Source organism: Lynx rufus, unplaced genomic scaffold (genome assembly GCF_022079265.1).
Source record: "Lynx rufus isolate CCGP_SWC_20201006 ecotype Redwood Valley unplaced genomic scaffold, mLynRuf1.p SCAF_5, whole genome shotgun sequence".
Classification (NCBI taxonomy): Eukaryota; Metazoa; Chordata; class Mammalia; order Carnivora; family Felidae; genus Lynx; species Lynx rufus.
Genome location: NW_025814867.1, coordinates 149,983,423 through 150,009,247, shown reverse-complemented (window position 1 = coordinate 150,009,247; position 25,825 = coordinate 149,983,423). Strand labels below are relative to the sequence as shown.

The 25,825-nt window shown below is 47.9% G+C and overlaps 1 protein-coding gene across 4 annotated transcripts in view; it reads right to left on the bottom strand.

The window, feature by feature from the left end:
• Positions 1-25,825, bottom strand: part of DOP1B (DOP1 leucine zipper like protein B) — a 105,106-nt gene that overhangs the window by 66,553 nt on the left and 12,728 nt on the right. For all 4 annotated transcript variants that reach the window (XR_006965604.1, XM_047098739.1, XM_047098737.1 and 1 more), the window contains exons 3-4: positions 5,502-5,683; positions 4,706-4,876 (exon numbers count right to left, since the gene is read on the bottom strand). Coding sequence is in view for 3 of the 4 variants with exons in the window: in XM_047098739.1 (XP_046954695.1) it covers positions 4,706-4,876; positions 5,502-5,683 (353 nt within the window). In the remaining variant the exon portion in view is untranslated. The remainder of the gene's footprint in view (positions 1-4,705; positions 4,877-5,501; positions 5,684-25,825) is intronic.

Here is a 25,825-nt window from a genome sequence, read left to right as displayed (position 1 = left end):
TTCCTGGCAAGGGTCCCTAGGACGAGTTTAACCTCTGTGCATGTTAGCTTGTGGCTCTGAGATACGGAGAAGAGATGGAGATGTTCGGACCATGACCTGAGAGTCTCCCGTAAACCTTAGCACAGGCGACCAGAGCTATCACCTCCCACCCATTACTACCAGGTCTGCTCTGCTTGCTGACACGTCCCTAGGGTCCAGATGATTGTCGGACACACAGCTGGCACCCAAAAACACGGGGAGAGGAGTGTCACTCTTTCCCTCTTATTATGACCCGAGTCACCTTCAGCTTACTTGTCAATAATCAGTTCAAGGTACACAAAGGCATTTCGTACAGAAAATTACTACCTCTTTATATTAACAGTAAATTTTGTTCTCTTTAACACTAGTCTGGGGTACCTGGCTGGCTCAGTCTGTAGAGCATGTGACTCTCGATCTTGGGGTTGTGAGCTCGAGCCCCTTGTTGGGTAAGGAAATGACTTAAAATCTTAAAAAAATAATAAATAAAACTAGTCTGACCCTTTTAGTCATAAAATACTTGAATTTTACTGGGCACGTGATGCACATTACCACCTCTGCAGAAAAAACCAAAACTGAAGAGGCACGAATGACAGCCAAATGTTCAGGAAAAGCACACAGAATGGTTTGGTGGCTAAAGATATCGACTGGTCTATTGAGGCTGAGCAAACAAATAGAGCTTATCTCGCCTGGCTCTGAAAAGAGCCCAGCAAAGGCCCCGATTTGAGGCAGGAGCGCCACTCACTCAGCAGCGGCGGCTGCAGTGCACTGGGCAGGCCGACAGGCCGGTCTGGAGCTAGGAAGAGATTCCTACAGCAGGAGATTTGAGAAAACCCGGGGAGAGCTCCCCTCTCTCCGGGACCCCTCTCAGGGGATGACTGATGCTTAGATAAAGCCCGACCCCTCTCCGGGGACTGATGCTTAGATAAAGCCCGACCCCTCTCTGGGGACTGATGCTTAGACAAAGCCTGACCCCTCTTCGGGGACTGATGCTTAGATAAAGCCCATCGCAGACACAGCAGTGCACTCACTGCCGCGGCATCTCCCTTTGCTGGAACAGTGTATTCCCAAAGTCGGTTCCACGGAACACCAACCACGAGCTATTCACAGAAGGTTCAACTGTCCAGCAATGGAGGAGGTGCCACCTAAGCTATCCCTTTTGCATTCAGAGTGCACGGGCTAGTTCCCTTTGTTGGAGAAATGCAGCTTATGTCTCATTTTATCCTAAAAAGATTAATACACATTAAAAATGTCAATGATGCTGTAGTTCAAAAAAGGGCAATTGTGACAAGACTTTGCTAAGGAGGTTAAAGTGAAGGGCAAGATAACTGGGTTAAAAGTCAAGCAACTCTCTGGGGCGCCTGGTGGCTCAGTCGATTAAGCCTCTAACTCTTGACCTCGGCTCAGGTCATGATCTCATCGTTCCTGAGACTGAGCCCCGTGTCAGGCTCTGTGCTGACAGTGTGGAGCCTGCTTGGGCTTCTGTCTCTTCCTCTCTCTCTCTCTCTCTCTCTCTCTCTCTCTCTCTCTCTCTCTCTCAAAATAAATAAATAATCCTTATATATATAAAGAAAAGCCAAATAACTCTCTACTAAGTAAGAATCACTCCTATCATCTCCAATGTGAAATTAGCTTACACCGTTTAGAGCCCGGGACTCAAATGTTTTCTATTCAGATCGAATCAGCAACCAAAGCAGCCTCCGGACCCCTCCTATTTCCATGCCTCCTGCCTCACCCCGCCTGCCGCTCTCTCGTGCCTCCTGCGAACACAAGCTCACCCTCTATTCAATGGATAGTCAGTGACACTGGCTGTTTGCTGTAAGCCTTTCCCAACTTGCCACTTGCGTAGGGGATAGTCATGGAAAGCCAACCTGTCACAGGAGCAAAGAGCTCGAGGCGTGGCCATGTGAACAAGCACAACGGTCACAACAGTGTCCTGCACCACCACAGATACATGACCAGAGTACAAAAATTCTAGAGCCAGCAGAGCTGATCATCATGGTGCCTGGAACCGACCAAAAGAAAGGTCAATAAATGTTTCAACTACCATTTAAGTCAGGCTTTCTCAACCCTGACACGATGGACTTTGAGGCAGGTAAGTCTTCACTGTGGGGACAACCGTGTCACTGCAGGATGTTTAGCACTAGATGCCAGTAACACCCTCTCCATCTCAGTGGCAACAGCCAAAAATGATGCCAAATGTCCGTGGGGGACATGAATCACCCCAGCTGAGAACCATGAACTTACGTGAAAATCTCTGCCAAGCAGTTTTTGCTTGCTTACAAACCTCTGACAATATTCACCTTTCCTCCATTTCCTCAGGAGTTTGAGATTTTCTCCAAACTACTCTTGTTTTCTCAGTGCAGCAAAACACAGCTATGAAGCTATTTCACAGCACTTTTATTATCTTATCTTATCTTATCTTATTTTTTAGAGAGAGTGTGCACACAAGTGGGGAAGGCGCAGAGAGAGGGAAACAGAATGAATCCCCATGCTGTCAGCACAGAGCCAGACTCGGGGCTCAAACTCACAAACCATGAGATCAGGACCTGAGCTAAAACCAAGAGTCAGACACTAAGCCAACTGAGCCACTCAGGTGCCCCTCGTAGCCACTTTAGAAAAGACATTCTGGCCAGTCGTCTGCAGGCATACAAGGGTCGGAAAGCCAGGGTGAATAAGAAGTCCTAACACCGGTCAGAGTTTCTGTTCTTAGGGTTCACTGACACACAAGCCAGGAAGCCTCCACCTCCGCGAAACTCGTGAGTCACCCTGCCCGCAGCGGCCCCAGCCCAACTCACCCCTCTGCATGTGCTGCCAACAGGACAGCAGGACCCCCACTGACCCTCCTTTCCCTGTTCCTGCACAGTGTCTGCTGGGGGGTGTCTGACTCAGCTCCAGAGCACTCAGGGGGAGAAAGAGCTGACGACTCTCTCAAAATGACGACTTCTCTCAAATTAACACGGACACGGAGACCAAAGACTTTGGTGCAATCTTCCCATTACTGTGCCCGTGCACACCCACTCAGAGATTCTAGAACCCTCGACCAGTCACCACCTTGGAGAGCTGAAAACGAATGACTCTGGGGTGCTGCAGACACTGGGCCTGGTTTCCTGTCACAGCTCCATCTACCCAGTGATTTCGTGCAGCTCTACTCAGCTCTTGGTCGGATGTCAAGAAATCACAAAAAAAAAGCTATGTTAAGCAATGTTAGCAACTGTTCAAATGAACCCTCATTGATCAACTAAGACAACACGCAAAAACACCCCAACTATTTACGCTCTTCTGGTGTGATTCATTCTTATAGATTAAAAAAAAAAACACAAATCACAACACATTTAGGGAACTGAGGTGTTCATCTGTCAGATGACAGAAAAAGCGTTTACACACACACACGTGAACATACCATATTTGTCTGGGAAACATGAATGGGCCAGAACTTCTAGAAAGAGCCTGAACTAGGAGTCAAGAGACAGATCTGGTAAGGGACCTCTAGTTGACTCCTACATGACCTTCCATTCACCACCTCCACACACCTACCGATCCTGCATGCGGCCACCGGCTTAACAAGGCAGTGACGCAGACTCTGCCTCCTATGGAAGTGGACGGCTGACCGGACCCGCGGCAAGGGGGGGCTCTCCGCTGGGAAGTGGGAAGCCACCACCTGCTCTATGTGAAAGCTTGAAATGTTCCAGTGTAAATTTTTGGTTAGGTTTGTCAAATTCCACTACAAATGCTGTTGACTTAAATGCACCCTTAATAACCACTAGCCACAATCCCCCAAACCATTCTAGTTATCTGGTTTCTCTGAATTTAGGGGAGCACTCCAAATAGACCTTGGATTGATTCCTTGATTCCACCCCAGCCCCTGCACCCCCCAGTCACAGCCATGACAAAGGTGGGGCGGCTGGGGCCTCTGGCGTGGGGGAAATCTGGGCAGTGCATTGTGTAATCAAATGAAAACTTTTGCAAGCACCAAGGTTTCTAAACCTCCCAGTCAGGCTGCACACAGGCTCTTAAAACAGGTCCTATTAAATAGAGGGTAATCACAGTGATCAGACGGTTGATACAACGGAAGTGAGTTCTTATGTGATAATTCCCCAAACAGGACACGGTATATACCCAATAGTCTGAATAGACTTATGCCTTCTTCTGCTCCTAAGCATGAGTGAAACAAGCCCTCCATGAGTATTTATGCTTAGGAGCTTTACAAATGTCCCCAAAGTGCTGCTGAAAGGTGTCGAGCTATTCTGCTTAGTTAGCATTGCCTTCTCGAGCCCCAGCCATCAATGAGCATGGCTCTGCTTTCGTTCAGAAGCAGCCAGGTGTAATGGGAAGCAGGAAGACTTTGGAATCTGACCTACGTGGCTCAGAATCCCAGTTCTGCCACTCACTCACCATGTAACTCTGGGAAACCTTACCTTCTGACTCTCACCTGTAACTGAAGGCAGTTCCCAGGAGAACACAGCATTCGGTCAAGCAGGGACCACCACGGCAATGTAAAGCATCACCCCGACTTCTGCACCTTTCCCTGCTGCTCCTCCTTCCCTGCTTCTTACACAGCAGGCCCCCCAATGTCCCCCCGCTGTGCACCAGCAGGTCCCCCTGCACCCCTTCCCCCGGTGCACCAGCACCCCCCCCCCCCCGCCCCCCACCAGCAGTCCCGCCGCCATCAGCACTGGATGAGACCCACCTGTCGTAGATCTCCGAGCCCTCCTCCAGGCCGGGCAGCAGGCCCACAATGAAGGCCTGGAGACTGGGCAGGAGAAGCTTCTGCAGCGGGAGAAAGTATTTCTCATACAGGCCAAGCAGCACGGGCCTCACCGACATGGCCGCGTTTGCCAGAAGAGGAAACAACCCATAGCTTTGGGAAAGAGAAAGGGAGATCGGGGTGGGGGATAAATGAGACACCGAATCAGAAGTTTGGCACAATCACCCAGCCAAAGGGGATTTTCATTTTTTTTATTATGTTTTTAAAAAAATATTTATTTTGGGCAGAGCACAAGTGAGGGAGGGGCAGAGAGAAGGGGACAGAGGATCTGAAGTGGGCTCTGTGCTGACAGCCTGACAGCAGCGAGCCTGATGCAGGGCTCGAACCCACGAACTGTGAGATCATGACCTGAGCCGAAGTCGGACGCTCAATGGACCGAGCCACCCAGGTGCCCCCAAAGGGGATTTTCAAAAGCAGCCAGCTAGCCATTTACACTAGGGACGGAGACGTTTGCCTGGCACGGGATGGTCACAATGTGCTATTCGGCAAAGAGCGGACGTCTAGGCAGGATGCACGTTACACGTCCACTTAGGACACACTTACGGGGAGGCCAGGGAGGATGCCTCCAGAAGGTGAGCCCTGGCCATCTCCTGCTGACGTCTTTAGGATGAACTGTTGCCTACCACTCCCCCACGTTGCTTGTCCTTTTCTAATCTCGTGAACTGAACTATGATTACTCAGGTAACAAAAAAGTAATACGGTAGGGAAGCTACTCTACCTGTATAGGAACAAATCCTTGGCCAGCCATTTGGTCCCCACAATTTTGAAGATAATCTCATAGGTTTCTAGGGCTTTTAGGTGCACTCCACTGGGCAAAGCAGGATGGAGGCACTGGGCTAATCTCTTGCTGATGAGGAGCCGTCTTGGCAATAAGGAATACCTCAGGTTACTCTGAAGAGCCTGGAAAACAAGACGAAAAACAGGAGGAAAAAGGGAGCAATGTTTACAATGGAAAGTAAATCTGTCGAGGCCAGGAAGACAAGAACAGATTCAAAAGGAAGACAGAGGGTCATCGTGGGGAACACCAGGGGGGCCACGAGCCAGGGGGCACGGGTATCAGGGAAGCCCCCAGCAATGCTGGAGATGAGGCAGGTATCAAAATCAATAGCAAGGAAGATTCTGTCATCATCAGACCAGCCTCTTGGCCACACACAGGAAACCAGGTACAGGTGAGGGCTCCAGTCCACGCATGAGGCTCAGCGGAGCACAGACCGTATTGGGGGAGGTGACCCCCGTCCCTAAGAAGACCCTCATTCTTGCACTGAGGAAGCCCTTGGACTCTGTCCAGGGAGAAGAAGGGGTCTGAGTTATCCCCATCATTCTCCCAGCTTGGCTTCACAGCCGGGGGGCTCTGAGAGAGGGGTCACCCCAGAAGAAATGGGGGCACACCTCTCGGCCATGACTCCTGGCATCTCCACCAGCTGGTGATCCTGCTGGGAGGGACCTGCGTCCCGCAGGAGAAACGCCCAGCCCTGTTGGGATGCGGCAACGGCACTCCTGAGCCGGGCCTTGCCTGGGTATTCGCAGCACCTGAGAACCACGATCAGGCGTGTGAGCGGACCGCGGCCGTTCTGCCCGGCCTCAAGTGACCACAGGCAGAGTGCTGCGGTTGGGTGGGTCCTCATGACTCAACCTTATGAGACAAAGTGTCTGTCATTAGGGAACAGTCCACAAATATTTGCTGAAGGCCTACAGGGTGAAGTCCACGCTTCTCAAAAAGCCACTCAAAGGCCTCCATAGCATGACTCCTGCCTGCCGTGACTCTTAATACTTCAGACCCATCTGTGATTCCTGCCTGGCTCTCTGCCCAAGCTCCATCCTGTCCACCTTGCTAATCTCCCTCACATGAGACCTAGCGCCCCGCCTCACGGAGGCGGAATGGTTCTCCCTGGCAGGGGCCCCCCGTCCCCTTCCCCGTACTTAGTTCTGGCTACTCCGGGTTCCATGGGCATATCTGTCACGGATTTACAACCCTGTTCTACTGATCATCTGCTCCACGGCTGACTCAGGTGGGCAGTGACTTGAGGGCTGGGTCTATGGTCTTCCTTCACCTGTAACAATCACTTGGGCACTCTGCATAGCACCTGAAACAAAGCCGGCGTGTTCTGGAAGAATGTCAGAAGACATGTGTGATGCCACCTGCACTCTGTGTCACAACTGCTGGCCGCTGGACCACATGTTCTTTTGATCAACGAAGAAAATGACCTTAAACATACACTGAGGTTATGCAGGAGGCAAAGGGAAAGGAAGGAAAAGAATATTTTTCATCGGAAGGCTGGAGTCTAACTGAACTCTTGAATTCAATAAACCTATGTTTCAAAAAGTAAAAAAAAAAAAAGCTCATGCAACTAGAAGTCATCAAGAAACACCTTGAAACATTATATATATAAGTCTGATATTTTAAAACAAAGGGAAAGCCAACAAATTAATTTTTTTTAAATGTCTCCTGTCAAAACAAATCCTGAGGTGACTGGAAACACATGCTGTGACGAGGGATAAGAACAAACTGAGAGTTTTGGCAGAGGGAAAATGAATGTGGGAAACGCACAGGAAAGCAGGTGCAACAGCAATGTAACCAGCACCCGGCTTCAACGAGTATCAACTCCCGGCCAATCCTGAAGACGCAGCTTTTGGAAAACCACATCTGAGACTTGACTGGCTTAACAATAATGTGGCTGTGGGCTTTCTCCATGGATTTAAGAGCAGGAGAGAGAGCCTCTGTCTTCACCTGTAACAATTATTTCTATCAGGATAAAGCACTTGTTTTTTAAGTCACTGCCTACTCTCGTTCGCCTCAGTATCCTCTGTTTTTTAAGTCACTACCTACTCTTGTTCGCCTCAGTATCCTCAGGACTTCTTCTATCTGAGGTGGAAAAGATGTGATGCACCTCCCATGGTGGTCATCCGGGACTCACCAGCATCTGCTTCCCTTGGGCTGTGCATGTAGAATCCCATTTCTCTGCCCTTGTGACCCTAGGTGTGGCAGCATGACTTACTCTGGCCAGAGAGATGAGTAGAGTGATACGTGTCATATTGGCATAGGCTCTACGAGCCAACTCAAAGCTTGTCGGGTTCTCTTCTCTTGACTCTAAGATCATGGAAATGTGGGTTGAGCTAAAGCCCTTCCCAGCCTGGCTCCCTGAGAAATTACAGAGCAGAAACCCCTTGCAGCCCAGTGAGGCAGAACTCAACCATGCTATAACACTCACAGAGATTAGGGATTGTTTGTTACCCTGGCATAACCCTCCTTATCCTGACTGATACACCTCTTCCCACATAAATGCAATGATGATGAACCACAACCATTCTTTCCAAAAGAAGGGGGCTGCTTGCTATTTCTTTTTCATTTGAATGTGTGACTTCATGTAATTTGAAAAAGATATAGGAAAAGGAATATAACCAAGAACGGAGACTGTAACCAGCAAAGGTGCACCTGGTTGTTCATTGTATGCCGTCCACGTTAATCCACACAAACACGGCATGCCTGAGACAGGGGCTCTGTGCTGTTGAGGGAAAGGTGCCTAGAAATATAGGATGCTGCTTGATCTGAAAATTCAGCAAGAATAAAGGAGATAAGCAGATCATACACAGAAAACCGGGAAGCTGTTCCTCCTTCCTGGTAAGAAAAACACCAATTAAAACTACAAGGAAATACCATCCTTTTCACCCATCAGACTGTCAAGTTCGATCAAGGCGCACAGGTTCAGGAGCGGAGCAGGGCCAGCCAGGGATCATGAACCAAGTTCCTCACTTGGAGTCAGGATGTGGCCAAACAGAACTTGCGAGCCTGCTCTGTGGAACAGTCAGGACATTCCACCCTGCAGATTTCCATCACCAATGACGGGACTGAAACAGTGCCTCGGTCACAGTGGCTGTGCTAACCCGCTTCCCACAGAGCCTGCCACTTAACAGGTGCTTCCACGCTGAGGCTAAGCAAACAAGACTGTAGTATCGTTAGACCGGTTTAACATGTGAGCGTGGGGGTGACAGCCTGGCATTCCAGTCCCACCATTTATTTGCTCATTGGGCAAATTCTTTAACCTCCCTGGCTATAGTTTCATCTATAAAAATGAAGATCATGGCGCTTCACAAAGTTGCAAGCATCAGGTGAGACACCACATGTAAAACAGGACAGCACGCTGTCTGGCACCCGGGAAGCACATGACCTCTTACTATAAGGACAAACTGAAGGGGCACCTGGGTGGCTCAGTTGGTTGGGCATCTGACTTCGGCTCAGGTCACGATCTCACGGTTTGTGAGTTCAAGCCCCGAGTCGGGCTCTGTGCTGACAGCTCAAAGCCTGGAGCCTGCTTCGGATTCTGTGTCTCCTTCTCTCTCTGCCCCGCCCACGCTCACACTCTGTCTCTCTCTCCCAAAAATAAATAAACATTAAAAAAAAAATTGAAAAAAAAAATAAGGACAAACTGAAAAGGAACCACAAGACTTAGAGATGGAGAGAAGATACACTGCATTTTAAAAGAACTGACTGATGGGCAGGGGCATCTGGGTGGCTCAGCTGGTTAAGCATCTGACTCGGTTTTGGCTCAGGGCAGTGACCTGAGTTCGAGCCTTGTGTTGGGCTCTGCGCTGGTAGCACGTAGCCTGTGTGGGATTCCGTCTCCCTCTCTCTCTGCCCCCTCCCACTCACACTGTCTCTCTCTCTCTCTCTCTCCCTCTCTCTCTCTCAAAATTAATAAATAAACTTTAAAAAAAATTTTAAAAGAATTGACTGATGGGGCACCTGGGTGGCTCAGTCATTAAGTGTCTGACTTTGGCTCAGGTCATAATCTCATGGTTCGTGAGTTCAAGTCCCAGATGGGGCTCTCTGCTGTCAGTGCAGAGCCCGCTTCGGATCCTCTCTCTCTCTCTCTCTCTCTCTCTCTCTCTCCCTGTCCCTTCCACCCCCATCTCAAAAATGAACAAACATTAAAAAACAAATTTTAAAAAGTTTCTCTAAAAAAAATAATAAAAGAATGGACTGATACCCAGTTGTTTACAGATAATGCCCTTTATTGTCACAAAAGCAAACAAGGACACTAGTTAGGGGTGCTGATGAGGAAGGGTGAAAAATATATCAAATCAGAAAAGCAAAACTCAAACCGCTCTTATGTTTGGTGGTAAGATCACTGCAGACCCAAAATATGATGAAAATCCCAAGAGACACTAAAGCGAAAAAGGAAATCTGCACAGAGGAGGTAGAGTTGGGAGAACATGAAATTTACTTTTAGGAAGACAGAGGCAAAGATAAACACCAATGCTGAAGATTAAAAGGGATAATAAAGTACTACTTCTTAAATAATATTTGAGGCAAAATTTCTAAACATTTTGCAAGCCTTAAAACTGGAGATTAGAATCGCCAGTGAATAAGGAATCTACTCCTGAAATCATTGTTGCACTATATGCTAATTTGGATGTAAATTTTAAAATTTTTTTTTTTTTTTTCAACGTTTATTTACTTTTGGGACAGAGAGAGACACAGCATGAACGGGGGAGGGGCAGAGAGAGAGGGAGACACAGAATCAGAAACAGGCTCCAGGCTCCGAGCCATCAGCCCAGAGCCTGACGCGGGGCTCGAACTCACGGACCGCGAGATCGTGACCTGGCTGAAGTCGGACGCTCAACCGACTGCGCCACCCAGGCGCCCCTGGATGTAAATTTTAAAAAATAAAAAATAAAATAAAATAAAAAACTTAAAAAAAAAAAAAAGAATTGCCAGTGAAACGCTTTGTCTGTAGTGCATTTAAAGCACTTTCTGAAATAAGGGATTCCCTTAGACAGAGCACCTCCTCCCCCAGAGTGATGGACTTCATGCAGGAAAGGAGGTTGGGGGCCCTATTTAAAAACACTTTTTAAAATGTTTATCGTTTATTTTTGAGAGAGAGAGAGAGAGAGAGAGAGAGAGAGAGGGGGACAGAGGATCTGAGGCAGGCTCTGCACTGAGAGCAGAGAGCTGGATGCGGGGCTCAAACTCACCAACTGTAAGATCGTGACCTGAGCCGAAGCTGAACGCTTAACCCACTGAGCCACGAGCAGCCCCTAAAAACACCTTCTGCGTGGACAGTACTAAGTAGCATCTCGCAAACATGCCTGAAGGGGAACATAACCTAACTCTTGATGCCATTAAGGAAACAGTGATCTGCTCGCCATCACCCTACCCTGTGTGCAGAAGCTGGGGGCGGTGGGGGGGAGGGGGACCAGTGAAGGAAGAGCCAGTTGCTTCTGGTCAGTGGTCACAAAGTGGTGTCCCTTTAGAAGACTCCCTTTCTAAGACTTTTCCTTTATTCTCGTTGAGGGCTAATGCATGGCCATGAGGGGAACGGCTCCATGTTTTCAGGGCAAACTTAGATGAGAATGAGTCATCCAATGATTCACTCTGCCACTTTGGCTGCTAAAGATTCGGAGCTCAGGGTGGTGTTTGAGCCACCGTGTCTTTTTTCAGGAGCTCCTCTACCTGGAAGCTGTCACTTAGGCATCCCTGGACATGCGGAAGTGCTTGGCCCATGTGGCTGGCCCACTTTTAGGATCTGAAGAGCACTTCTCAGTTGGAAATTGGAAGCATTCTGCCGCATCCTCTCTGAGAGTGAGATCAAGCCAGATGCCCAGAGCTGTCACTGCTCTTGAAAAAGTGAATGTTCTATTTAGAATAGCCCTGGCCTAGGAGGTTTCAAAACGGAGTGCTGGGCACTGGCGATGGGCATGTAAAATGGTGTAATCACTGTGCACACAGCATTGTGCATGGTGGCCCCTCAAAAGATTAAACATTTGACTTGTTTACCAAACTACCATATGATCCAGTAACCCCACTGCTGGGTACACGTGCAAAAGAACTGAGAGCAAATATCAAACAGATATTTGCACACCCATGGTCACTACAGCACTGTTCACAACAGCCAAAAGGTGAAAAACACCCAAATGTCAATGAACTGATAAACCAAATGTGGTCTATATATACAGTGAATATTACTTGGCCTTAAAAAGGAAGGAAATTGTGGGGCACCTGGGTGGCTCAGCCGGGCAAGTGTCCAACTTCGGCTCAGGTCATGATCTCACAGTTCATGGGTTCGAGCCCCGCATCAGACTCTGTGCTGACAGCCTGGAGCCTGCTTTGGACTCTGTGTCTTCCTCTCTCTCTGCCCCTCCCCGACTGGCACTCTGTCTTTGTCTCTCAAAATAAATAAACGTTAAATTTAAAAAAAAAAAAAAAAAAAAGGAAGGAAAGAAATTCTGACGTGCTACAACATGGAGGGCCCCTGAAGGCATTGCACTCAGTGAAAGAAACCAGACGCAAAAGGACAAATCCTTTATGACTCCCCTTAAGTGAGGGACCTAACGCAGTCAGATCCACAGATACAGAAAGCAGCATGGGAGGGGTCGGGGGAGGGGAAGTGAGTGGAGCTAGTGTTTGTGTCTAATGGGAACAGGTTCAGGTTCGGATGGTGGTGACTGTTGTACGCCCCTGAACTGTACACTCACCTAGTTGAAACGGCAAATTTTATATTACGTAGATTTTATCACCCCAAAAGAAAAAAGAAATGAATGCTGTGTTTCACCCAACCGCTCCTGTGGCCGGGCTACAAGAACCATGAACTCTCGAGCGATGTTTGCATGTTGGACAAACCACAAACTCTTTCCTTATCAGAGAACAAAGGAACTCCTTTTAATAAACCCTGAAGGGACCCAGGGACTTGGGTCCAGCCTCTCCTGAGTGTTTCCAACCCTTCAATAGCAAACTAGCCACCTTGAACTGAGTCCAGCTTCCACTGCTTGAAAACTCCTGATTTCCCTTCATCCGTTCCCAGCTGTTTAAGAGCTGCCAAGACTGGACCCCTGCGACTCTGCCTCTTTCCTGCCAGCCTCTATGCAGACGCTTGCTTCTCCGGCGGGCAAAGCCCAGTGAGTATTTCCAGGGAAGTTTCAGAAACTGTTTGGGTTGTGTTTTTTAGGAAACCCAAAACCCAAGCAAGTTAACAGATACATTGACAAACAGATACGGATAAGTATACAGATATAGTATATAATATATGTATTTATATTCCATCTACAACACGCATGGTAACCACGGAATAAAAATGATGTTTACTAAAAGAAAAAAAAAAGATGAGAAACATTCTTCAGCTACAGAAGAGACATCTCAGGGAAACTCAGGAATCTGGAAGGAAAAAATGGCCATGTTTTCAGAGTCACTTGGAAAAGTGCTAAACAGAAAGGAAAAGCTAGGATCAAACCACAAATAAACCTTCCTTCCTTATTTTCCTCAAGAACTACACTATTTTAAAAACATTCCTTCAGCTATAATCAAGATACAATTATAATATTTTGGACTTCATTGTATGTGTAGGCTCCGCAGGTTGACCTGAAAATAATAAAAAAAACTTAAAAAACGTAAGTTTGGAAAAAAAAAAAAAAAAGGTTTGAACCACATCCAAGCTTCATTAATAGAGACCAGGAAGTGTCTCACTTTGCCCCACCCAAGACAACATCTGTGTCGCACTTTGTTAAACTCTGACAGTAAACTGTCAGCCTATCTGACAGTCTGACGTCTTCTAGGACTCTCAGCACAATTTAGAGACCTTGCGTGTAGGAAACATGATTAAAAATTCCAAAAGGGTAGACCACCAACTCAAAAAAGTAACTTAATGCACTTAAACATGGTTTAAGACAAATTGTATGTAAAGTGTATTTTATCACAATTAAGAAAATTTTAAAGGGTCATTTAACAATATGGGTAAGGGGGTGAGTTATATTTGATTTTTAAAAAGTTTCGGGGTGCCTGGGTGGCTCCGTTGGTTAAGTGTCTGACTTCAGCTCAGGTCATGATCTCACAGTTCGTGAGTTCGAGCCACGCGTTGGGCTCTGTGCTGACAGCTCAGAGCCTGGAGCTTGCTTCAGATTCTGTGTCTCCCTCTCTCTGCCCCTCCCCTGCTTGTGCTCTGTCTGTCTGTCTGTCTGTCTCTCTCTCTCTCTGTCTCTCTCTCTCTCTCAAAAATAAACATTAAGAAAAAAAAAGTTCCTAGAAGAGCTCGCCCAAACCTAATTTTGCGCGGTGATCACCCTGACTTTGGAATTCGGAATGCCAGATGCCCATCTATAAAGAAACTCAAGCAAGCCAATTTTAAAGCAGGTCTCGCGTCAAGCGAATGGTAAAATACCAGCAGGTCTTCCTTCTGGAAGTTGGTCATGTCTAAAAGGATGTTCATTTCATGCTATGAGAACGAAGCCGAACAGTGAGTAAGGCTGGCCAGGTAGCATGAGCTTGAACACTCATTAAATACTTGGCCAAGGGACACCCGCGATGCCCTTCAGACAGAAGGAAAACAGAACAGACACTGAGTAATAACAAAGTGGCCAGGACTCCCCACACTAAAGTAGGCCAAGTGCTGAAGGTGGGGATGGTGGAGAGCGTCACGCCTTACCTGACATGGCAGTGCCTCAGCCACCACGCCAGCTGGGGAGGGCTAGAGACAGGAAGAGGACAGACAGGCCCCTAACAGCTACTACAGGATGTTGAGATTTCACAGATAACCAATGAAGCCAGCTTTTGTTTAACTGGGGGAGTGACACGGGCTCAACTCCTCTGTAAAAGAAGAGCTTCCTTCTTTAAAAAGGTCACGGGCTGCAACATGACTGTCCTGCGCGGGACGTGTCAGCTGACCGCTCAGGACCAGCCCACAGCACAGTGAACTGAGTGAGCAGTCCGCTCTCGACCAGGGTCACAGCACCCACACCCCACAACCCTGGCAGGGTGCCGCGGCCTCTGGTTCACTCAACCTTCCACGGGAGGTAGAGACGCACAAGAATATGTTTCTGCTTTTAAAATTCCTTATGCTTATTTTTGTCCCTTTTGAATCAGCTCCACCTTACTGCTATAGCTGATATTAACTTGTACTTTCTGAGCAAACACCATGCTGCCTGCATAGGAGCACAAGCAAAGGCTGAGCACACACAAAGGCGGGAGATGTTACAAAGCGCGGCCCGAAGGCAGAGCAGCGGGCTGTCCAGGGCCGGGCTGGGGGTGAGGGGTGGAGGGGCACATGGCAGGCCAACCCCAGCCGGACCCACCGCTGACTACCTGATGATACCACAAGCCCTGGGCCCCAGCCTCTGTGGGGCTGTCTTGGGAATCCATTTTTCTGAGCTTAACCGGAGCTGGCTGGGCTGTGGAGGGAATGCTGTGCTGGTCTAACTCATGACAAGGAGAGGCAGGGGCAGGGGCCCCGTGATGATGAGCACGGGCTCGGAATCAGGTGACCTGGGGCCCCATCGGGGCACCAGCCTTGCTCAGCTGCCCCGCTGGGCACAAGTTCCCCAGAGCACACAGGCCAGACTCAAAAGGAGCTGAAAGGTTCCACGTTCATGCCGTTCCCACTTCCCCAGGGCATCGGGATTAACAAGGAGTGCATTCGACAGGATCACGGGGTGCACCCCAGGCTCTCGCTTGAGAGGACTGGGGAATCTCCACACTGGGTCGGGAAACTCCTTTTAAAACACAACGTGACAGACGCATCGCTACCTCACAGAGGGCAAGCTGCGACACACGTGTTCCAGTATTGTTCTTTATTTTTCCCCTTCTGAGTTTATTACAACATCTAGATCGTAGAAGTCACTCCCTCTCACCACTAATGGCGATTTTCCCAATCTTCCACATGGAAACTTTAGACGGCTAGCTGTGACGCTTTCCAGGTTTCCAGACACATCTTACTCTTTCCCGGCTGCGGTGCAGGTCCTGAGCCCTCCCTTACACCCAGGCACCCCTGTGTGGGCGCTGTGGCTGCGCTGGCTGAGCTGAAACACGGGATGCTGAACTAAGAAGTCTCAAGCAAGCCTGACCTGCATTCAGTGCCTTCACCAGTAAAAGGGGTTGAATGACACCAACTTCGGAGAATTACAGGTTTGAAAAAACAATGAGTGACAAGCATGTAAGGGGGGCTCACTAAAGGGAATCATTCTATTTTGGGGGCTATGAGCCAAGAGGCTCAGGGGTGATGGAAAAGGGTGGGAGGAGGTCACGGCAGCAGAGTTAGATAGTGAACCACACGAAAGGAAATGAATTAGTGAATTAGAAGGGCAAACACGCCCTTCAGAACTAAACACGGAAACATACATGATATAGACAACACAAAATACTTGAAGAATTTATAACCATAAACCAGAAGATCTAATAAAAGCCTATCGTGAAGATACTAAATGACTCAGTGTCTGGACATATGTTCTTTTCTGCTTTTCAAACGTATTTTAATCCACATACAAATGATACATTTAACAAACAAACCAAAAGCCTATTATGTGGAAACCAACTTGTTCAAGTCAGAGCCAAAAAAGCAGCAAGAGTATCTTGGAGAAAGAGTCTCATTACAAATCCCAAACACGCTTCAGTCCCAAAAGTTCTACTCATAGAACTCCATATTCTTTCAAAGTCACAGCCAGAAGAACAGAACTGGCACGCTCAAATGGGACTGAATATTATCCCCTCCTGGGCAGAGGTTTCTCCAGAGAGCTCCAGAGCAGCACTTCCTGATCCTCAACGTTGAAGCAAAATGGGTTCAGCAGGGCTGTGTAGAGCTTGGGACACATCTTCCCAGCGCTCTGGCTCTGACAGCCCACAAAAGCCTCGGGCACCGGAACGCACTGGGCTCCTGTGACCCGCGCGTGCGGCAAGGAATGTAATTCAGAGTCACAAGCCGGGGGTGAAGAAGAAGAACACACCGCCCCAACGCTGCACTGCCTGTTCAAGCTGATCCGAACCTGACCTGTGCGTCTCCTCCTCTCTGCTCTTCCTCTGCTTCCCAGTCCCTGAGACAAGCCAGCTGCATAAAAGCAGGGACAGCTGAAGAACAAGGTAGCTCTTGGTGAGGGGGAGGGAAAAGGCTGCTAACCAGGCACACAGGGACGGTGACCAAGGTGTGAAAGCCTGGCTCTTTCCAGATCCATTCAAGCCCAAAGCTGGCTCCACTCTGCAAACCCCAGCAGCTATAAAACTGCCCGGGACCCTCAGAACCAAGACGCTGAACACATGGCTGGCATAAAGCAGGCACTCAAGGAACACTGCCTCCTCAGAAACACAACGGGGCTTCTGCACTGACGGTGAAACCCTCTGCAGTTTCTCTGAAAATGCCTTGATGCCAACCAGAACCACGCCGGTGCAGATGGCGAGGGCACAGATCAGCAGGGGACATTCCGTGCCTTTTAAGGACACATAAACACCTTTACTGCTGAGAAACAAGCGTGCCTGCTTCTGCCCCCAGAGGAAACAGGCTCCCACGGATTAAGGATGGTCCAAGGTTGCCGACTCAGTTACCAAGCTTTGGGCTGTAAAGCACAGGATATCCAAGTATACAAATCTCAATGAAGAAACGTATCACCTCACAACCTACAGCACAACCTAAAGTCTAGAGCAGTGATTCCCAAACTGGGGCAATTTTGCCCTAGGGACACGTGACCATGTCTGGAGGCATTTTTGGCTGTTATAATGGGGTTTGGGGGTGGGATGTGGACAAAGGCCAGGATGCTGATGAACATTCTATAACGCCCAGGGCAGCACTCCCTGCCCCATCACGGAAGGTCACCAGCACCAAGGCCAAGAAACTGGTCTCGGGGAGCATATTCCTGTATTTGGCTAATGCAAAGGGCTTAGTGACATCCTAAAAGCACCTGAACCTTTTCATGCTTGTGTGCTTCTCACGGTGAGTTGACTTATCCTCAGCCTTTTCCTACTGTGGCCTCAGATGTCTGCCACATATCAGCCCTAAATTCCCCCTCAATTAAAGAAGGGAACAAAACGTCAAGTGTTGGTTCCTTTCCTGTCTCTTCATATTAGAGGAAACCCTTTCCAGAAGCCAGCTGGCCACACCTCATAGGTCAGAGAAGGTCACATGCTCGTGTCTGAATCAATTCCTGCCCAGGGAAATGGAATTACTAGGAAGAAGTCGTAGACCAGTAGCATTGACCTCTGAGGCTGGGAGATGGAAGCTGCCACGCTGCAGCACATTGTTACCTGATGCCTACACATAGCTGGGTTCTTCCGACGAGGAGGCAGGGGGTGAGCAGCTGGGGAACAACCAGCACGTGTGTCTCAGTCTAAGCAGCGGTGAGCTTGAACATAAACCAGGGCGCTCTGCTTTTTTAAAAATGTATTTTAAGAGAGAGAACTCAAGTATGCACGTGAGTGGGGGAGGGCAGAGAGACTGGGAGGTGGGGAGAGAATCCCAAGCAGGCTCCACGCTGTCAGCACACAGCCTGATGTGAGGCCCAATCCCACAAACTGTGAGATCATGACCTGAGCTGAAATCAAGAGTCAGGCGTTCAGCCGAATGAGCCACCCAGGCGCCCCCGGGAGCTCTGCCTCCAAGCTCAGTGCCCCTTCCTTCATTCCACAATATCTGAATTAGCGGACCTTCCAGCAGATTGATTTCCAAGGCGTACCTCTGCCACTGAGAGAACTAGTTTAAGTACAATCATCACCAAAAGCACATGAATAAGGGGTAAGGCAGAACTGTGCTGCTTTGAAAAGAGCAATTCAACACTTTACAAACTGATCAGGTAATGAAATGCCATGCTTTCTGGCCACATAAAGATGAGAAGTCATTAAAGTTAGTAAAGAATGAATAAAGTGATGTCTGAGGAGACAGCAAACTGATGGACCTACAGCGGTGAAATAACAGTGAAACAGGAGGCACCACCATCAGAATCCACGTGCACCAGGTGGGCATGGGGACTGCCAGGTGCACCCGAATCGTGCTCCCTGCTTCTGTGGTAAGGCTGTGACTGGGCCCTGGCTGCGCGGCCAGAGGGTAATTTTCTCCCTTGAAGATACGAGTGGAAGTAATGTGTGGCATTAAGGTCTATGCACGCTCCTATATGCTGATCCCCCTTCCCAGGGAACAGAATGGCAGCGAACAGAGCAACTCTGCAAGCCATGTGTTAAAGATGGCAGAGTCCTGGGCTTGGGTCGCTAGAACGACCGTGGGGAAGAGAGCTGCCCATCTGGAACACCACGCTGAACCAGTACACGAGCAAGAAACTTCCATCTTACTGGTGGCTCTGGATTTTTGGACAGCTCTGTTACGGCAGCTGACATTTCTGTAACTGATATACCACGGGTGTCATCATTATTTAACATTGTTCCAGTAACTGCTACTAGCAAAATAGGAAAAAACACGAATTCAGTATTGATTGATCATATGTATGCTTGTCTAGCTAAAGAACTCAAAACAACTTGGGGCGCCTGGGTGGCGCAGTCGGTTAAGCGTCCGACTTCAGCCAGGTCACGATCTCGCAGTCCGTGAGTTCGAGCCCCGCGTCGGGCTCTGGGCTGATGGCTCAGAGCCTGGAGCCTGTTTCCGATTCTGTGTCTCCCTCTCTCTCTGCCCCTCCCCTGTTCATGCTCTGTCTCTCTCTGTCCCAAAAATAAATAAACGTTGAAAAAAAAAAACTTTTAAAAAAGAACTCAAAACAACTAGCTGAAAATAAGTGAGAGATAAATTCACTAAGATGGCCAGTTTTCAAATCCTGCAAGTTAATCACTTCCTACTTACCAACAACCAGTTAAAACATAGAGTGGGAAATAAACCCAGTCATACAGCAAAAGTACACGTATAAAATATCTAATACATTTAGGAAACAGGAAGGACTTATGCCAGAAAAATGATTAAGTTCTTAGGGACAAAAGTGAATACTCTCTCATCAATGAAGAGAATGCCTGCATTTCGACGCGGGAGAGCCAACTGTGTAAAGATGTCACCTCTTCCCCCAAATAGTCTACAATTGTTACCTAATACCAGTCAACCCCTCAAGGAGTCCTTTCACTTTACGAATGACTCCGAAGTCCATCTGCAGGAAAATGACCTGGCAATGGTATAAAAATTCCGAAAGAGCAGAGGGGGTTGGTTGGTGTAGACAGAGACAGACACACTCTATAGCATGGTGGTTCAAGGGCATAGCTTTGGCACCAACACATACAGACGAGCAGAACACAGACTCATGTGTCCGAAGGCTGAGCTCCCTGCCCATTGACATGGCCCCTGCCCCCACCTCGATGGACCTTGGCAAAAACAGACACGTGGGGAGAGATGTTCCTTAGAGCTTCATGTAGAATCAGGGAAAACTGGAAGCAAACCAGTCCCACACTAAAGGGCTTCCAGACTTTGTCCCCTTCCATACAACCTCCCTCTCTCTCTTCTTCTCTCCCACATACAAGACTAGAGCTATAGATGAACTGGTCAACTAGCCCTTTTTTTTTTTTTTTTTTTTTGTCCCCTTATCTTAAGCATTTTTCGCTCAGGTGACTGTAAGACTACTCCATCCGGATGGCTACATCCATCATCATCCTGTTGTGGCATGACTTAGACTCCTGCCACCACCCCCCCCATCGAGGGGGGCTACTTGCACTTTTTTGTCTATTACATACAATAAAATAGCACAGATTCTTATGGTTATCTTTGTGTTGTGCTTCCAGAAGATCAACACAAATTTACAGCGATCGTGTACTAACTGTCTAATGAGTAGTTCTTTGGGAAATGCAAAAGCCACAAGGAGCCAGTACTGTAGTCCCACTAAAACGGCTAAATTAAGGACTGTCCGTACCAAGCACTGGCAAGAGTACGGAATATATGGAGTTCCCGTACACTGCCGAATGGGTGAAAAATGACACGACCAGTCTTGAAAACGATCCGGCAGGTTTTTTAAAAAAGTTAAATATATATCCACTGGAAGCGACCCAAATGTCCATTAATAGGAAAATGGGCAAATAAATGATATATACCCATGGCATCCTGCTCAGCAGTAAAAAGGAGTGAACTCTCCATCTACACAACAGCCTGGATGACTCTCAAAACAGTTCTGCCGAGCGACAGAGACCAGACCAGGGAATAGAGTATATGCCCTTTGATTCTGTTTATATAAAATTTTAGAAAATGCAAACCAGCGTTATAGTGATAGAAAGCAGATCCGTGGTTGCCTGGAGAAGGGGGCAGAGACGGGAGGGAAGGAGAGACTGCAAAAGGGCATGAGAAAGTTTCTGGGGGTGACAAATACACCCTATTATCTTCGCGTGGGGATGGTTTCACAGGGATAGACACGCGTCAAAACTCATCAAACTATACACTTTAAGTACATCTAGTTTATCGCATGCCAACAAAGCTGTAAAAAAAAAAAGGAAAGGAAAAAGGAAAACACCATTTGAAAAAAGATAAATAAATGGGAATGCCTGCATTTGGCTCAAATACAAGCTTGAATACAGATATTCGTGTTCAATCAGTTGTCCTTTTTGAAAAATAGCCACATTTAATTCAATTCCTTCTGCATTAGTTTGCTTGAGTTGCTGCAACAGATACCACAGACTAGGGGGCTCAAACAACAGAAACTTATGTCTCACAGCTCTGGACGCTGGAAGTCCCAGATCGAGGTGCTGGCTGACTGGGTTCTCCTGGTTTGTAGAGGGCACCTTCTCACTGTGTGCTCACATGGGGAAGAGCCATCTCTCGCTCTGTCCCTCTTCTCAGAAGGACACCTTCCTATTGGCTTAGGGCCCCACGCTAATGAATGACTTCATTTAACCTCAACTACCTCCTGAAGATGTGTTTTGAGATACAGTCACACTGAGGGTTAGGCCTCCAATGTACGAGTTTGGTGGGGTTGGGGGAGACATAATTCGGTTCATAGCACTTTCCTTACAATGGCTGACAGGAAATTTCTAGTTTCATAACTTTCTTGACAGAATTTATAAAATGTGAGCAGACAACAAGCTCTTACCCTTGTCCATAAACTCAATTCTGCTAGATGAGCTTCCCCGCTCCCTCCCCAAAGATGGGTTTTTGTCATTAGATTGCTAGAGGAACAAATCACCTGCCCGAATCTGGACTATTTCTGCCCCACCAGCAGACCTCAAAGAACAGCAAAAATATCCTCTGCTCACATGCAAAACATATACACTACCCTAGCTATAAATTATCGAAAGGATAACAGCCTCCTGATTTCAGCATAGAAATCTTCTTTCCAAAGGACCATGCCAGCCTCATGCCGACACGTGTTTGAGAGGCTCACATGAGGCGGCCACCACAAGCCCAAACCAGCGACGCCCGTGCTGATCCTCAGCCCCTTCTGGAGAACCTGCGAGAGGGTGAGAAGCCACAATGCCATCTGAGCCCCATGCGTCACCTACCGAGAGGAGGAGGCCCGAACAGCAGCAGAGGACCCAGCAGCCTCTGCCTCACGTTAGGATCAGGAGCTCTGCCTGACATTCTGTTAACTAGCTATGTCTCCAGGACCGAAGTTCTGGTGCCAAGACAATCAGCATGTTGCCAGAAGCCAATGGGCCTTGTGCTTACCACCCGTTCTAGTTTACCGACCCATGAAGATTCAGTACCTGCCAAAGACAGGCTTTCAATCTGGTCTCTTCCCAGAAGGCACTCAGGCCACATCTTTCCAATATGACCCTGACACCACACTTAACTGACAACTTCCACCCCCAGGGTCACAGCAGCAGAAGGTTGCTGGAAAATGACTACAATATCTGCCCCAAACTGAGGTACCACACTCTAACACGTGGGACCCCCAAAGTAAGATGACAAGAAGGAACCGAGCATCACACAGGCTCAGAGCTAAAAGTCATAAACAGTGAAGGCTGAGAGGGGTTGAGGCCCTACCCCGGGTCACCGGCTAGAGGGGATATGGAGCAGTGATTTAAACCACATCTCACTGGAAGCATGAAGAGGCTGGGGAGGAGGACATAGAGAGACACGTGGGAAAGGACAATGTCCCCCGCCAAAAAGACACCCCACAACTAAGCCCTTATGAAAAAACTGGTACAGGGCTAGTGAGGTGCAGTCAGATGGGACACCAATCATTAATGTCACAGTCTGAATGTTTGTGTCCCACAGTGCGATGGTATTAGCGGGGGGTGGGGGTGGCTGTGGGAGGTGGCCCTCATGAGGTTAGTGCCCTTAGAGAAAGGACCTCACAGGGCTCTCCCGCCCCTTCCGCCAGGTGAGGAGGTGATGCAAGACCGCCACTGTGAACCAGGAAGCAGCCCACACTAGGCCCTGAATCTGCCGGTGCCCAGATTTGACTCCCAGCCTCCAGAACTGGGAAAGGCTGGCTGTTCAGAAGCCCAGTCTGGGGTTATTTCGTTATAGCAGCTCACACAGACTAAGACAGCCAGGAAGGTGGCCCAGAGTGACTCAGAAGTTCTTGGCACACATTGAATCACCATGCATATGAGAAGTGAAGTTCTTCACGACACTGTGGGGCAATAAAAAAAGATTAAGGAAGTAACACTCTACTGTTCCATAAGGGATGTGATGAAAAACCATCCGGGATGCCATCAGAAATGAGCTTTTTGAAAAAATTGATTTACATGGAAAAACAATCTGTACTTCATTGTCAGACCCTGTTACAGGCTAAATTGTATCCCCCAAAATTCATAAGTTGAAACCCTAATCTCTAATACTTCACAGTATGACTATATTTGGAGACAGGGACTTTAGAAAGATAACTACAGCAAAATGTAGTTCTAGGGAACGTCCAATATGACTGGTGTCTTTGTAAGACATCAAGACACAGACATGCACACTCGAGAGACCACATGAGATCCGAGTGAGAAGTTGGCTGCCTACAAGCCAAAAAGAGAGGCCTCAAAAGAAACCACCTCGGCCGGCACCTTGATCTTGGACTTCTAGCCTCCAGAACTATGGGAAAGTTAATTTCCGTTAAGTCACCCAGCCTGTGGGATTTTGCTATGACAGCCTTAGCTGATTAACATAAGACCTCAGACCAAAGGGGCTTTATCTGAACTAACACGATCTAACAGAGAAAAGTAGTTGACTAGGACTAGGGTAAAAATTGAGATCCAGGGGCGCTTGGGTGGCTCAGTCGGTTCAGCTCAGGTCATGATCTCACAGTCTGTGAGTTCGAGCCATGTGTCAGGGTCTGTGCTGACAGCTCAGAGCCTGGAGCCTGCTTTGGATTCTGTGTCTCCCTCCCTCTCTGCCTCTCCCCTGCTCATGCTCTGTCTCTCTCTGTCTCAAAAATAAATAAAAACATTCAAAAAAAAATTAAAAAAAAATCGAGATCCAGCTCAGACTCCTCGAGTTTCCAGGCAAAAGAGGTCCCGGGGCTAATCAGTTCAGTGTAGACCAGAAAGGTTCACCAGGTCTCCCATCTCCAGCCCACGTTCTTCCCCAAATAGTGCTAATTCTGAGATGCCACAGGGGGGCTGTGCTTTACCAAGGAGGTGTCATCATTAGATAAGACTTGAGAAGCTGAAACATATTACAATACCCAGCACCTCCTATTTCTCGTTATTCATGTCACCTGCTTTCTGGCCATTTTGTGAAACAAAGTGGTACCGGAAAAAAAGCCACAAAAAAGGTACTTCATTTAGGACCATTATGAAGTTTTTAAAAAAGATGTTTCGGTGATAAGATTTTCAAATGCCCAGAGTTTATTCATTTCTACTGTCCTTCATTTCAATAATCAAAGTCGTAATCCAGGCTTGGCAAGTGGTTGGGTTCATAAGAGCTCAACATGCCGCCTGTTAATTAAAATTTATCTAAAAATAATCAGTGAAAGATGATGGCCTGGCATCTCAGATAAACAATTAAGCAAAATCTACCCTATTCATGTTGATACACCTGAAAGCAATCAAAGATAAACTTTTTCTACTACATAAAAATCTCAAAATCATACTGTAAGTTTGGCAAACAAACAAAAACCCTGATGTACTTAGAACGTGAAGATAGTCTGACAAACCAAGACCTTTTGGGGCTCAGTTTCCTCATTTGCCAAGCCTGGAGCTAGATGAGCCTTCTGTTCTGTCTACAGTTTATGTTTTATAACCAGCAATCACCTACCTTAATTAAAAAGTATCTTGATCTAACCTTACTATTAACCTATAATATTGCTTCCATTTGCATTATGAAGATTTTTTTACTAATTCATCACCCATCTACTCACTGAATCTCTGTGTACACCCATGAGCTCAGGAAGCCTGACCACCACCATGGCCTTAAATCCCTTATTCACATCAACTCCTACTAAGGTTCCCTGAATACAGTTGTGAGTCTCCCAGAAGTTAGGTAGCTGCCAACACTGATCGGGGCTTGCTCCATCCAGCACTTCCTGAACCTCCAATAACTCTGATCTGACCACAAAAGCTGCTCACTGCCACCCCAGCAGGCTCCTGCGCTCGGGCTCACTGCCCACGCATCAGCCAGGATTCTTCCAGCAGGCGAGGCAGAAGTCACCTGGCTTCTCCTCCCTTGCAGAACAAAACCCTGTCATCTGCCCTGGCTATCTCTCCTCCCTCATCTCCTCTCACCTCTCTACTCCAGTCACACCCACCCCCTACTGTACCTTGGACACAGTCCCACACCCCAGATGGTCTCCCCACCAGCTTGCTCACTGCATGCAGGCCTCTACTCAAATCTCAAATGTCACATTATCAGAGCACCCCACCCTCCTTCCTCACTACCCTACTTCCCTTCCCTGGTTTATTTTTCCTTAGCATTCAGCACCGGATATCACATATTTATTCATTGTCTGCCTTCTGCCAACAAAGCCTTATGAACTTTGTGTTCAATGCCATATCCCCAGCACCTAGGTGTTCGGTCTATCTTGGTTCTACCACTGTATTACTTTGCTAAGGCTGCTGTAACGTAGCACTACACATTGGATGGCTTAAACAACAGAAGAGGATTGTCTCTGAGTTCTGGAGGCCAGAAGTCCTAGCTCAAGGTGTCAGCTGGCTGGTTCCTTTGGGGGCTGTGAGGGAGAATACCTCCAGACTGCTCCTCTTGCTTCTGGAAGTTTGCTGGCAATCTCCAGTGTTCCTTGCCTTATAATTGCATCAGCCAGACCTCTGCCTTCATTTTCATATGGGGTCTTCCCTCTGTGCATGTCTGTGTCTGAGTCCAAATTGCCCCCTTTTAGAAGGACTCTAGAACGAGTGCATCAGGGCCCACCCTAATCTAGTGACTTCACTTTAACTCGATTAGCTCTGTAAAGACCAGATCTCCAAATAAGGTCACACTCTGAGATACTGGGGGTTAA